The 16,060-nt window shown below is 34.1% G+C and overlaps 1 protein-coding gene across 2 annotated transcripts in view; it reads right to left on the bottom strand.

The window, feature by feature from the left end:
- MICU3 (mitochondrial calcium uptake family member 3) overlaps window positions 1–16,060 on the bottom strand; it is an 80,231-nt gene that overhangs the window by 9,242 nt on the left and 54,929 nt on the right. For both annotated transcript variants that reach the window (XM_081047210.1, XM_081047209.1), the window contains 3 exons: window positions 15,513–15,608; window positions 10,222–10,322; window positions 9,557–9,728 (listed from right to left, as the gene is read on the bottom strand). In XM_081047210.1, the coding sequence (XP_080903336.1) occupies window positions 9,557–9,728; window positions 10,222–10,322; window positions 15,513–15,608 (369 nt within the window). The remainder of the gene's footprint in view (window positions 1–9,556; window positions 9,729–10,221; window positions 10,323–15,512; window positions 15,609–16,060) is intronic.

The following is a 16,060-nucleotide window of genomic DNA, read 5'->3' on the forward strand; positions in this document are numbered from 1 at the left end:
ATAACTGAAAATTTTAAAACATCAAAAATACATACATATTGAGAGTCCAGAAAGAAACCCAAATATCTGTGGTCAACTGATTTTCAATAAGGGTGCCAAGATCACTTATTGGAGAAAGAAGAGTTCCTTTAACAAATGGTGCTAAGACAACTGGATATCCACATGTAAAAGAAAGAAGTTTGACTCCTATTTCACTCCATATATAAAAATTAACTCAAAATTGCTCAAAGACCTATATTTAATAGCTAAAATTAAAAACCTGCATGCAATGAAGGATACTATCAAGAAAGTAAAAAGACAATTGACGGAATGGGATAAAATATTTATAAATTGTGTATCTCATAAGAGTCTAGCATCTAGAATATACAAAGAACTCTTGCAAATCAATAACAAAAAGACAACCCAATTAAATCATGGAGAAGGACTTGAATAGATATTTCTTCAAAAAAGATATACAAATGGCCAACAAATAAACACAGGAAAAGATATTCAACATTGCTATTCACTGGGGAAATGCAAATCAAAACCACAGTGATACCACTCCGCACACACTAGGATGGCAACAATTAAAAAGGCAGACAATAGCAAGTGTTGGTGAGGATGCGGTAGAAATTAGAAACAATACATTGTTAATGGGACTGCAAAACGCTGCAGCTACTTTAAAAACAGTTTGGCAGTTTTTCAAAATGTTAAACATTATGGTAGCCATGTGACCGAGCTATACACTCTGAGTATATCTAATTCTTTGGAATTTAAAACGTGTCCACACAAAAAAATTATACACAAATATTATAAAAGCATTATTAAAATAGCCAAAATTGGAAACAACTCAATGTTCACCAACTAACTAATAGATAAAATGTGGTGTATCTATGAGGTGTTATCAAACAATACAGTGAACGTTTAAATTAAAAAACAATTATTATAGTAAAAGACACATTGCCATTAATCCCCCTCAAATTACTCCCTCTCGCTTTGAACACACTTATCCCATCATTCTTGCCACTTTCTGAAGCAGTTCTGGAAGTCTTCTTTTGTGAGTATCTTGAGTTGTGCTGTCGTGGCTGCCTTGATGCCCTGAATCATTCTGACTTTGGGGAAGAGCCAGAAGTCTCACGGTGCCAGATCTCACGAATACAGTGGATGAGAACACCCCATAATGTTTTTATCTGACAGAAATGGCTGTATACCAGGAGCAATGTGTGACATGGAGCGTTGTCATGATGGAGGATGATTTATGGCACACTTTAAAACACACCTTCTCTCAACCGTAGCTCACACTCAACTGACTGCACCAAACAAGTTGAAACTTGTCACATACTGTTACTAAGGTTTGAAGCGCTGCTTATCATATTGAAGATCGCTGCCTTTTTGTTGGATGGCACTTGGCAGCAGCATTCACAATATTGTATGGTCACAATGGAAAGTCTCCATGTTACACATCGCTCTGGTATGGCAATTTCTGTCAAATAAAAACATTAAGGTGTGTCCTCATCCACCTTATTCGCTGGATCTGGCACCGTGCGACTTCTGGATCTTCCCCAAAGTCAAAATGAACATGAAAGGTTAACAGTTTTGAATTGATTCAGGAGCAGCCAAGACAGTGCAGCTAAAGACACTTGCGAAAGAAGACTTCCAGAACTGCTTCAGAAAGTAGCAAGAATGATGTGATAAGTGTGTTTGAAGTGAGGGGGAGTATTTTGAGGAGGATTAATGACAATGTATCTTTACTGTAATCTTTTTTAATTTAAACATTCACCGTTTTTTGTGATCATACCTCATATATAATGCAGAATTATTTGGCAATAAAAAGGAATGAAGTGGTGATTATTTGCTACAACATGGATGAACCTTGAAAAAATTATGTTTAGTTAAAGAAGCCAGACACAAAAATTTACATGTTATATAATTCCACTGATATAAAATGTCCAGAATAAACAAATCTACAGAGATAGAGGCAGACTAGTGGTTGCCAGGGGCTGAAGGGAAGGGAAAAAGGGAGTGACTCTCTTTAATGTCTATGAGGTTTCTGTTTGCGATGATGAAAAAGTTCTGGAACTAGCTGTGATGGTTACACAACACTGTGAAGAGGCTTAATGCCACCGAATTTTACTCTTTAAAATATTTAAAATGGTAAACTATATGTTATGTGTATTTTACCACAATAAAAAAATTACATATGCTTACTGAAATATGTCATTGAAGATGTAACCCTGCATATATAGTTGCACTTGAACTGAACTATGGCAAGGCATAAATGGACAAAACTGAGATAGTTAATAAGACATAATTCAATAAAAAGACAAACCAGAAAATGTTGTACATATCAAACTGCAACTGTAATTACACTGGTTGTACAGGTTGGCAATGTACTCCATCTGTAGCCATGACAGTGCTCCCAATGTGTGCACTTGTTTATTAACTTTGGTTAAAGTACATAAGCCTGAAACAATTAGATTAGGAAGAGAATGGGGCAGTAATGTCATGGACAATGGTGGAGTAGGGTGCTTGAAGATTTCATCCCTCCAGCAAAACAACTAAAAGCTGGGAAATACTGATAGAATCAACTTTGTGGAACTCTAGATTCTAATCCAAAGTTTACAGCAAGTAGTAGGGACTGATTAATAAAGAGAAGGGTGCCTGAAATTCAGTGAGAGAGTATTGTGGTGTTTTAGTCTATTGAACTACCATTTTTATCTTTCAATGCTGTGACAGCTTTTATGATGGTAGCTGGTGTTCGTCGTTTGGCTTCCTGGTGAAAGAGGGCTAATACGGGCCAATTCTTAAATGTTGTGGCGTGCAATTTGACTTGTCTAGGGGTTCCCTGAGGGATCAGCACAGAGGCTGACTTTTGTTTCATGCCCTTCTCCTCGGACTGGAGTGGCTTTCCTGGTAACATGGTATCTAGCAAAAGATTTAAAGACATACACACTCTGTGCCAGTCTGAAGCAAGGAGTGACAGAAGGAACAAGCGCAGACAAAATACAAAAGCCTGGAAGAGGCTAACAAGAATGGTATTGAGAGAATAGGGGCTCAAAGGGCCACTACATATACCCGAGAAATTGGACATGCCCAGGAACTGATGCATGCTTTGAAAAAACCTGAGAGGACACTAGCTTACCACCTCTGGCAGGTCTATAGGCTCTGTGGAAGCAGGAGGTGAAAGCAAATGAAGAGGCTTAGGTAGCTTGGCTTAGTGTTAAAGGAGTGCTCCAACAAGGAGCTGAGCTGCAAATACTGGGAGAGTACTGTATTTTTTTCTTTCTGGCTCTAGGCATTGAAGGAAATTTTTGTCAGTTATCTGTCTAACTACTAAGATAATGGAACAGAATATTTGCGACTGTACACAACAAGGAATACAGTCTTTCCCATTTGTATAGTGACTTTTCCTAGCTACTTTACAAACTAACAACTGTAGGGGAGAATCTGATTTCCAGAGTTACTACACTGTAATATTCAAAATGCTTATTTTTTAGTAAAAAATCACAATGCTGCAAAGAATTAGGAAAATATAGCCCATTCACTGGAAAAAATAAATCCACATAAACCATTCCTGAGGAAGCCTAGACACTGGACTAAAAAGACAAAGACTTTAAATCAACTGTCTTAAATATGCCCAAAGAACTAAAGGAAACCATGGATGAAAAACTAAAGGGAATCAGGAAAACTATGTGTGAACAAACTGAGAATATCAATAAAGAGACAGAAATTGTAAGAGAGAATAAAATACAAATTCTGGACCTGAAAATATAATAACTGAAATGAGAAAACTAGCTAGAGTTTTTCTGGTTCAACAACAGATTTGAGCAGGTAGAACAAAGAAACAGTGAACTTAAAGATAAGATAATTGAAATTATTCAATCTGAGGAGGAGAAAGAAGAAAGAATGAAGAAAAGTGAACAGAGCCTAAGGGACCTGGGGACATCATAATGTGTATCAATATATACATTATAGGACTTCTGGAAATAAGAGAGAGACTGAGAAATAAAGGAACAGAGAGAACTATTTAAAGAAATAATGATTGAACACAAACATCCCAAATTCAAATTTGAAAGACATAAGACTATTCACCTAAGAAGCTCAATGAACTCCAAGTATGATAAAGTGAAAAAGACCCACACCAACACACATTATACTCAAACTGTCAAAAGACAAAGACAAAGATAATCTTGAAAGCAGCGGGAGAAAAGAAACTCTTCACATGAAAGATCCCCATAAAATTAACAGTTGATTTTTCATCAGAAACCATGGAGGCCAGAAATTAGTAGGATACAGTATTTCAAGTGCTGAGAGAAAAAAAAATCTGTCAACCAAGAAATCTATATGTGCAAAACTATCCTCAAAAAGGAAGAAATTAAGACATTCTCAGATAAACAAAAGTTAAGTGAGTTTATTATTAGCAGATCTGTCCTACGAGAAATGCTAAAGAGAGTCCTTCAGGCTTAAAAGAAAGGAAACTAGACAGTAACTCAAAGCCATATGAAGAAATAATTTTGGTTAAGGTAAAGGTAATTACAATGATACCACTTCACATTCACTATAATAGCTATAAAAAAGGGGTGGTGGTGGAATATATACACTATACATATCCCAGCAATTATACGCTAGGTATATACCCCAAAGGACTGAAAAATGGTACTGAAACAAATACATATACACACATATTCATAGCAGCACAATTCGCAATAACCAAAGGGTGGAGAAAAGCTCAGATGTCCATGGCCAGATAAACAAATAATGGTATACACATACAATGGAATGTTACGCAGCTATAACAAGACGTAATGTACTGATCCACACTACGATGTAGAGGAACCTCAAAAATATTACCAAAGAAGCTAAACATGAAAGGTCATATATTACATGATTATATTTATATAAAATAGCCATAATAGGTAAATCCACCAAGACAGAAAGCAGACTGATGATTACCAGGGATTGTGAGGGCAGGGAACACTTATTAAGTATAGGGTTTACTTTGGTATAATGAAATGTTTTGGAAATAGGTAGAGATGGTGGTTTCACAACACTATATACTAAATGCCACAGATTGTTCAGTTTAAAATGGTTAATTTTATGTTACATGCATTTTACCTTAAAAAAATGATTAACTCGAAAAATCCAAACAAATGATCAGAACACATTATCATCCAAGTAAAAACAACCATCTAGAAAACATGGTCTTATGAGCACCTCAAGTGTATAAACCATACTTGTTCTCAACTCAAAATTCATGCTCATCTCATAAATTAAGTATGTCACTATTTATACTAAAGTTATACTAAAGTTAAAGTTATATAGGTAACTGATCTAAATGGCAACTATATATTAACTTTTAGAAATATAAACAACTTTAAAAGGTAGAGAGAAATGTACCATTCTGGAATAAACAGAAAATTCAAACTGAAATTTACTGGCTGAATGAAGATAAGTCACTTAAATCTTTCTGAACATCAGTTTCCTCAAAGCTTAATAATGATAATTTTATTACTTTCTTGTTAATATTTACATTATATGGCTACTCTGACAAGCCCTTTCCCTTCCCTTCTACAGTCGCTATCTACATTCTCTCCTAGAAAAGTTCACCTGGTCCCATAGCCTTAAAAAAAATAAATTATTTATTTTATATGGCAATGTATTCTATTCACCTGTACAAGATTCAAAAGGCACGAGAGTGGAAAACACAAATCTCCCTCTCCCCCCTCCTTGTCCTCAGCCATGTAGTTCCCTTCTTTGGAGGAACCAATGTTTTTCTAGTTCTGTGGGTCCTTCCAGAACTAGCATAGGCTATTTTTGTAAATAAGTAGTAGTATACTATATACATTGTTCTACATTGTGCTCTTTTTTACGTACTATATCTTAGAGGTTGTTCTATATTAGTACCCAAAGAATTTTCTTGGTCTTTTTTTCAGCTTCACCTTTTTCCATTCTATAGATATGTTACAATTTATTTAACCAGTGACTTACTGAAAGACATTTAGGTAGTTTACAACTTTTTGCTATTGCTAACAACACTAATTATAACACATAATTTTGTAAATCTGCCATTTCATATAAGTGAATATATCTGTAGGTAAAATTCACAAAAATAGAAAAGCTTTAAGTTCTACATCTTTAAATAATATCTATCAATTCATTCAATAGGGGTTCCAGATACTTGGATATAGCAGCAAATAATAAAGACAAAAATACGAGCCTTCCTGGAGCTTTCATTATAGTTGGGGAAGACAGACAAAAAATAATAATAAAAATAAGTATATTCTATTGTTTACCGAGATAAAAAATAAAAATAAGCAAATTATATAGTGTGTTAGAAGACGGTAATGCTAAGGAAATAAAAATGGATTAAGGCAAGAAGGAATAGGGAATGCCAAGGGAGAGGATTATAATTTACATAATAAGCTATTATATTACAGGTTATATATTATGTGTATAATAGGTCATTATTTATATATTAGATTGGAAGAGTAGAAATCATTGAGAAATTACATAGTAAGCTATGTGGTTATCTAAGAGAAGAGCATTCAGGGCAGAGAAAAGAACATATACTAAACCCCTGAGATTTAAGATTACCTGGTATTGAGAAACAGTAAAACGGCCTGTGTGCCTGGAGCAGAGTGAGCAAGAGGGAGAATGATAGGAAATGAGGTCAAAGGTAAGGAGCGAACAGCCTCTGTAGGCTCTGTAGGCCACCAAAAATTTTGGCTTTTACTTTGAGAAAAATGAGGAGATACTATGATAAAATCTGAATCATGGTATAAAGCATTTCCTTAAATGTGAAATGGAGAACAGGTTGTAAGAAAGCACAGTTGGAAGCAGAGAGATGATTTGGGAGGCAACTACAATAATCCAGGCAAGAGAGAATGATGACTTGGGTGGTAGCAATGGAGACGGCAAGAAGTGGTCAAATTCTGATAGAGACGGTGTCAAGAAGATTTGCTGATGAAGTGTATGTAGAATGTGAGGGGAAGGAGTCTGAAAATTTTGGCTGGAACAACTAGGAATATAGTTTCCAGTCATTGAAACAGGGAAGATGGTGTGTGGAGCAAGATTTGTTGGGATGACCAGGAGTTTAGTTTTGAAACTATTAAGCCTGCGGTATGTATTACATAGCCAAGTGGAGAGGCGCAGCAGGCTGTATGATGTAAAAGTTTGAAATTCAGGGGAGAAGTTTAAGCTGGAGACACAGCTTAAGCACTAATGATTACGAAAAGTAGCCCTGGTTTGTACCCTGATTGCGATAGTCAAACATCCGATTGCCTGCATAATTTCTGAACTCAGGTATCTCATAGGAATCTCAAACTTAACTTGTCCAAAATAAAAGTATTGATTCTTCCCTAACCCCAAACTTGTAGTCTTCTTAGCTCAGTAAATAGCACCTGTGGTTCAGGCCAAAACCTAGGAGTTCTTGATTCCTCATTTTCCTTTATATTAAAGTCTGATCCAGCAGACTTTAATATAAGAGCTGATCAGCTCTAGTTTTTAAAGGATCCAGTATCTGACCATGTATCTCTTTCCTGCCCTCCTATAACAACATCCAAATTTGTCTTTTTCTTTCAAAGTGGGTCTAACTAAAGTCTATTCTGTACCAGCCAAGACGATCTTTTGAAACATGAATGAATCAAATCATATCTAGCACATGAGTCAGATCACATTTGAATGTCACGGTGTACAGAAAACACTTGCTAAATAAATACTTGCTCAGTGAACAAACATCACACCTATGCTCTAAAGCAAGGTTGGCAAACTTCGGTATTTGCTGTTTGCGTTGCTCCTCATCCAGGTCTTTGCACAAGTCACTCCTCACCGTCTTTCCTCAAAAGCTACCACTTCAGAAAAGCTTTCCCTAACAGTGCATCTTCTTTCCCACTGCCCACAACTTTTGGTCCTCCTCAGAATATTTATCATTATCTGAAAAAAGGTCATTTACTTATCTTTTTGCTTACTTGTTTATTGTATCTCTCCACTAAGTAATTCAATGACAGGAATATTACGTATCTTCTCACTTGTTCCACAGTGGCTAGAATAAGGCCTCTAGTAAATAGTAGATGCTTAATATCTAGTAGACAAATGAGTGAAAATTAAAGTATTTTTGAAATGTAAAATGGAATCTATTGAAAGAGTAGCAGTTGTTATTGTTTTGGAGAGAAGGGGATGAGGGGTGAAAGGAAGGGAAAGACAAAAGCAGGGTGTGATAGCAATATCATTGGCTTAGGGTCTTGGGTTTGAAACCCTGGGCAAGGGTTTAAGTATCGGAGAGCCTCAGTTTCCCCTTTTATAAAAGAAAGATGTCAATATCTGGAAAGTGTTTTAAGGATTGATGAGACAGCGCAAAAAAAAAAAAAAAAAAAAAAAACCAAATCAATGAGAATCAATGCTGGTTCACTTGCTAAATTTTCCCATTTTTATTGTAATGATTTGTAGTGCTTATGATACCTCTATCAAGTTTTTAAAAGCTGAATTTAACTTGAAAGAAAACTTTTTATTTTGAAATAATTTTTGATGTGGAAAAAAGTTCCAAAAACAGTACAAAGAGGTCCCATATGCTCTTTACCCTGGAATTAAACTTTTTGAGTTACAGATTTCTATAAATTTCCACATGATGAAAGAATAAAAAGATTCTTTAAGGTCCTAAAAATACCCAAGTAGTTTGACATAGTATAGTTATTATAACTAGTATAATTTCCACTATTTTCCAATTTATGAATTGAAAAAATCCAGTTTAACATGTAAAACAGACAAAAATAGATTATGTAAACTAACGGCCAAATGCATCAAGTTCTGTTTTCTCATTCGGTAGGGGATGTGGAGAATTGTTAGCACTGTCGGTGTATCCATCTTAAACAAAGTCAAACTATTTGCAAGTTTTTCTTGGATACATTAACTTGATCCTTCTGCAAACACAAATATAAGGCAATATATCCAAAACATCCCATGCCTGAGGGGGTACTTTTAACACCAGTTCCATTTGGTTGCAATGATGCATTTAAATACCACTAGATAATGCACAACTGATCAGAATTGCTGACAAAACACTTTACTAAACAAACAGACAATCAGTTGTCCCAGGTTCTTAAACACTCACACCATCCAAACTCTGAAAAAAAAACCTCACTTCAACTGCTGATAAGATCACTCACTCATCAAGTTGAAGGCCATCTTCAAATGACCTTTTATTAAGTGTATTATAGAAATGAATAAAGTATAACTGAAATGATGTCAATATAAAGTGCTTTATATCAGGTGATGTTAATATAGTAGTAAAAGCACAGAGGTCAACAGAATTCTCTTGGAAAATGATATTCATAATCCAAGTAAAACAAGTGCTCACAACCTTAAAGTTTTTAGAATATCTCAGAAAAATATGGATTATCTACCCAGAATATTAATCAATTTTTAAAATTTTGCCAGGGCACTTAGGATACATAGGAAAAAAGAATGAAATATATCCAAATATCTCTATTAATCCACAGAGCAAAAGAACTAACAAAAGGACAAAATATTTTTTTTGACCTACATAACATGTTAACAAAATAAATAATGGAGGATTAGATACCTTTTCTTCGGGTATACTGTAACGCACATTTTCCAAAAATACTGATGTATTTTCCACATTTGTATATCGTAAAAGAATATGAGCAAAATCTTCTTCACTGATAGTATTCATCCCATTCGAGTAGGAAAGGAATTCTATTTCTAGAACTTCTGTTTGGAGGTTATCCATGAATCTATGACAAAAATATATAAAGAATGAATAAGACAAATGAAGAGTGACAGTAACAGATGGTACTTAGCCTCTCAGGGTTTTGGCTTCCTCATCTGTAAAACGGGGATAATAAAAATACCCTAGTGATGAGATTTAAAGGAGTTAATGTGTAGTGTCTAGTGTTTCCTGTAGTAAACAGTATATACATGATTATTATTATTTATTACTTTGGCTTATTGAGGCTAAGAAATTGGTAATATACTTTCTTCTGAATGTATAGGAAATAACAATCCAGCTAGTCAGACATTTTATTTATCATTCAGTAATTTCCTATTACACTTATCAATATAAACACTGGTATACAGAACTGATAAAAGTGGGTATTTGTTATACATAGTACCTTCAGTTGAGATAAAAGCAGAAAAAGGTGTGTATCACTGCACTGGATAATTTTAAGGACCTTTCTCACTTTAGCATGTTAACATTTTTCAATACAAATAAAAAAGTAAGCTCACCTATAAAAATCTTCAAAGTTGAGCTCAGCTTTTCCTTTTTTTCCAAAAAAGTGTACAAGAAGTGTAGTATCTGTTACTAAACTTGTAATGTCATCAGCACGCTTAAAAAAAATCACAATTTAAAAGTTAGCAACAAAACAGAATAGGGATACCCAATATCCCTCAAAGAATTTTATCAACACATAAATATCAAGAAGGTAATATATTAACATTAGAATGAAAAGCATAAGGCTGTATTAATAAATGCCATTATAGTTAAAATGAAGTTCAAAATTAGATAATAGAAATATGAATAAAATCTATCTTTATCTTCAAAAAAAAATTTAAAGATATGTTAGGAAGTTTTCAACCTCAAATTGTGCATTTAGAATATCTATATTTAAATTATCTACAATAGTTGAACTCCTTTAGTAATCATGTAAATATTTTATTTTTATTTCAGTAATTTACAGTATAAATTTTCCTAATCAACCTGAAAATTCCATTTTTTCAGGAATTTCAAACGAGGTAAATTCTTCAGATGTATTGAACATATGGGCTGACAAAAGAATGGTCTCAAGTTTTACAAAGCAACTTCTTTTAACCATGGTTCTTTTCTATTCTATTCCATATTTATGATACTTTAAATAGAAGATACTATATTCTGAAAGAGAAACTACAATGGTATTACTTTGTAATTCACATCATCTATACTTTTTTTCAAGGAAAAGTCTAACATTCTTTTTTGAATGGATAAGAATTCATTCCAGTGGGTTTTTCCTTCCCCACTCAACTTGATAAACCAAGTTCCAACAAGTGTATTCTTAAAATAGCTTAATTATAGTCCTTTCAAAGTTCATCGCCTATGGAAATCTTCCTTTCATGTAGTTTTAGAGATTTTTCCTGTCTTTCCCTCCCTCAATTCCCTTCATTTGCCTAATCTTTCTGTCTTTTTTGAGTTGGCCATTAACTCATACCTATCTTATAAACTCGAGCACAATAACGTTCACATGATTATAATTCTCCCATATACTCCATAGGAAGCATCAGAAACAGAAAGCATATACTTCTCTACAAGGGATCAGTTGTCTTACCCCTCTTTCATACACTAAACTTTGGTAATCCTTTGATTCCTCATAGCCTCTTCCCAATCTTTCATGAAGATAGCTATTTCCTAACTTTTATAGGATCTTTATTTTTTCCTAAACCAAATATTATTCTTTTTTAATGATTAGTATGGGGTTATAGAGACTACGTCTTTTGATTGGTCTTTTTCCCTCCAACATGTGCTTTTTTAATTCATGACACTTTTTCTAAGGTAATCTCTCTGCTACATTGACTAACTCATGTCTCTCTTAAGAACTCCAACGTGTAGGGTATCTTGTACTTTAAATATCTAAAACTGTTGAAATTCTTAGTTATCTTTTAAATACTCTATATTTAAGTAATTTAGCTTGGATTTTTCTAAATAACCTTTAGCATACAGCCTCCTTATAACGGGTTTAGAAGATCTCTACTATTTCTCAGTTTAGTTTGCTGACAAGTCCCAAGTATTCTCAGGAGTTGGAATAACCAAGGAGTTCCCTGTAATGTAACCAACTTCTTTGAAGATCTGATTGCTGGTGGGGGTGGGGGACAATAACAGGGAGGAAGCCAGGTGTCATCTTTTAAATATACCTTCTTGAACAAGCCTATTATGGATGTTGAGGAATATGGTGGTGCTAGTGTTTCATATGACAGTAGACTCATGTAATGTTAAGTCGTGCTAAAAAGGCACCACTACCTTTACCAGTAGCTTAAGGTTGAGGAGGGAGGCTGCTGTAACAGAATCAGGGGAGGATTTAAAATCAGAAGACCTAGGTTCACTGACTTTTTTGACCTTCAGCTACCTTATCTGTAAAATGGGAATAACCCTATCTATAACAACAATTTTGAGGATAAGATTAGAATATGATGTAAATGAAGTATACAAATGTTCTTATTGGTAGTCATAAGATGCTTTGAAAAAAAGCATAAAACCTTTGGGGAGGGGTAAGATATTTCATTTTAATTATAAACATTCTTTTGTGATTGTATATAATTAAGTCTAATCAGTCTATCATGCATGGAACAGCTTAAATTAGTAGGGAAAGGAAATATTTGAGAAGGCGTGCTTAAATGGGGCATAAAGGTGGACACTCTAGACAATCAGAAGTCAGCATGAAGAACTGGGGTATCCATTTGGAAGCTAGAGAAATGGAATGTGGAGGAGGGACAAAATGGGTGAGAGGAGAGGGATGATGTTTCAGAAAAAGTTGCTTACTTTTGTAAGCAGTAGTGTGGTGAGCAAATAAGATGATGACCTTGAGAGTCAGACTTCTGGCTTTGAATTCTAACTTTTTTCCGTATTAGTTAAGCGACTTTGGGGAAGTTAATTTCTCTGAGGATATTATTATCCTCAGGAATAACAACAGTACCTACTCTAAAAGGTTGTTGTAAGCATTAGGTAACACATTTGTAAATCACTTAGCACTATAACTGGCACATTTTAATGCCTAATAAATGTCAGCTATTATTACTTTTTTTGCTGTGTCAAAATATATTAAAAAGTTGAAAAAGGACCAACAAGATAGAAAATAATGGTGAAGATTATTGAGAAAAAAAGATTTTTAAGTGGTGCATTTTTACTTCTGTTATTGAAACTACACGTTACATGGATCTGAAAAAAAAAAGTCTTAAAATGAGAGGTTACAGGACAACAAAAAGTTAGTGAACTCAGATACCGTAATTACGGCATGTTCTCTCTAATGCTGTGATGTCCTTTACCTCAAGACATACACACGGAAATAAGATGGCTTTGTTTTACACAGGTTTTAAATAATGACCTCATTCAGCCAGTTTTTCTCATGCCCACTGAGCAGAGCAGATCTTCATTTAGTCTTTCATCATCAAAATCTTATTAGACTTAGGTTGCACTTATCCAGATAATCCAGACTCACAGAGGCATAACCAACAGTTTGACATTAGAGAGAAAAAATTAGAAAATGGAAATGGTGAAAACTTCTCTCCCCATTCAGTGAAACACAGTACTGTTGGGAATCATTGAAAACTATACCACTGTTCCTGGTATCCAAACAGTGTTATATAACTTAACTCACAGGACAATTGAGACAAAAATAGACTTTATCCCTTTGATTCTTACGCTCATTGTTAAAATAAAATGAATTCAGGTATTTTCATAACAAAGCCAGAAAACGACACAAAAGAACCCCATGGGTCATTTACATGAAAGGCCATTATCTAACTTTGTTTTGATTAGAATTTATTTTAAATGATTTAATCAAAATTGAAATAAACAAATTAGTAAATTTGCATGAAATGAAAATATGTCCAACTATTAAAATAAAAAGTTTTAAGGATATTATTTCAACATATTTTTATTGATTACAATGTGGTAATTTTATGAAGCTCTATTCAAGGGCTGGAGGAAATCTTCAAACTCTTGATTTGTTAGTGAAGTTTCTGAATAATTGAAATTTATTAAGGACAGTAAGGTAGCAAGTAAAAAATTTTTAATTTGATCTATAAAACTCAAAACAGTTTCTATAATCTGATACTCAGACTGTATTCAAGTTATATGAGAGGTTTATATTGTACTATGAATTTATTATCTATTATTTTAATTAGAAAGTGGTATCAGCTGTGGCATATTCAAATTTTCATTATAACATGGTTTTACCATAACTGAAAAAAATCTATTGTTAGAAACAGCCTTGGAATAAGAATGAGAGGCTAATCAAGTTTACCTACAGTATTTAAACAGAAGTGCTTTATCTCAATATTTACATTTTAAATATATAAGAAACAAAGACGTACAAATATATTTCCAAGCTTTCTTTCCTAACCAAGTTGAATCCTGAAATACTGATACTCTATAAACATTTCAGTTTTACACTGGCATCAGTAGTAACCTATAAGGAAGTAGAATAAATTGTAACTTAACTACAGTCAATTTTCCATTATTGAATTAAGTTCCATTAATGAATTAAATTAATTTAGCAGCTTATGATGATGGTGTGGATTGATTACAGCCAATGGTGTGCTAGTAAACTGGCAATCGGGGGTGGGGGTGTGTGAGGGAGGGGAATAGCCTGATCTGTAGTGTTTGCCAATTTCTGTGGTATTCTAAGAATGTGTGAAATAAAAATTCTATTCACACCTTATGTGAATTCATTTGTAGAAGATTTTGGTGATTTTGTAGCAACCTAAAAAATCCTGCTTAATTTAAAAATGAATTATTGTTGGCTAGCATACATTGTGTTAGTGCATCCAAGAATCTAAATGATTATAGCCACACTAGAGAAAGAAAATTTAAATCTATCATAGCCACTATCGTAGCCACTTCCAAGGTACCAAAGGGATGTTACAGAATGATGAGTTGAGAAGAGATGTGCAGAATTAGCTATGTGACGCTATAAAAGCCAGCTCCAGCACACGTCCGACAGAGTGATAAACGTGTTCAAAAGGTCTTATCATCATATCATATAAACTTTGAGTGTGATAACTGACTTGTCTTCTGATATCAAACCTCTCAAGATTTAAATTAAATTCAACATCTAATTAGCAGATTGTGTCTTATTGTGAGAATTTCTAGCAGAGTTAAATGAGAGTAAAGACAGGTTGGAGGCTAAGAGGTGGATGGGGAGAAACAAGTGACATGACTTAAATTGAAGCTAGGCCACGGTGGCTTACTGTGGAGACTTTAAGGGCCAGTGTCCCCAGTTATGCACTGGCAATTCTAAACAATGTCAAGGAGAAATGTTCCTCCCTTCCTTGAAAAGGATACTGCTCCATACCCCACTCTTGGTAAGCGACTCACCATTAATTATTAGGAAATTTAATGGTTTAAATCTACTATAACTGTAAAGCATTAGCTATCTTTTACCAAGTTAAAAGTTTCAGCATTTCATGTATCACTGAAAATTGTAAGGTTAAAAAAGTCAGTGAAACTATATACTAAAACAGTATTTTCAAATTTTCTGAAAGTGATCTTTAAGTAAAAAATATTTCCTTTTAATTAACTTGGAAAGCTGTGCTTTCTACAATAAGCATGTTGATTTAATATAGACTATTATAGGTAACCCTGCAGCCCCTGCCAGCGCAGTTGACATATTCAAATACACCATTTATATAGAGAAATTATTGCTTTACTGGATTAAAAGGAAAACCATAAAGTATATTTTTGGTTTCATCATTGTGACTCTCAAATGAAATGAGGACTAGATTAACAATATGGCAAATAGTACAATGACCTGGTTGAGGTTTAATTATACCTCTGCGAGGTCTGAAAAGAGTGCTTGGCTTGTATTACGTCTCAGTGTATCCCAATAGCTTCTGGAGACAAGTTCCTCAGCATCTGTTTTAAGTACCTGTAGAAGTTTTAAGAAGCACAACTGAAATCTAAAGAATAGTCACAAAGAATGATAATTTATACACTTTAAATCTCTTCTAGCCAACCTTGAAAAGAAAACACATTAGCTTACCTTTTTTGTTTTCTGCCGCACACAACAGTATTATATTACATTGCTGGTAAACCCAGGGTATTTTCAAAGGTGTAATGGTATATAACCACTATTTCTAAGTACAATGTGGCTTTGTCAAAGAGAAGCATAGTCTTCACCCCCACCCCCATGTCATTCTACTGAAACATGCGTAACTTCTAAGAATGTGTGAAATAAAAATTCTATTCACACCTTATGTGAATTCATTTGTAGAAGATTTTGGTGATTTTGTAGCAACCTAAAAAATCCTGCTTAATTTAAAAATGAATTATTGTTGGCTAACATACATTGTGTTAGTGCATCCAAGAATCAAAATGATT

Source organism: Rhinolophus hipposideros (genome assembly GCF_964194185.1).
Source record: "Rhinolophus hipposideros genome assembly, chromosome: 4".
Lineage (NCBI taxonomy): Eukaryota > Metazoa > Chordata > Mammalia > Chiroptera > Rhinolophidae > Rhinolophus > Rhinolophus hipposideros.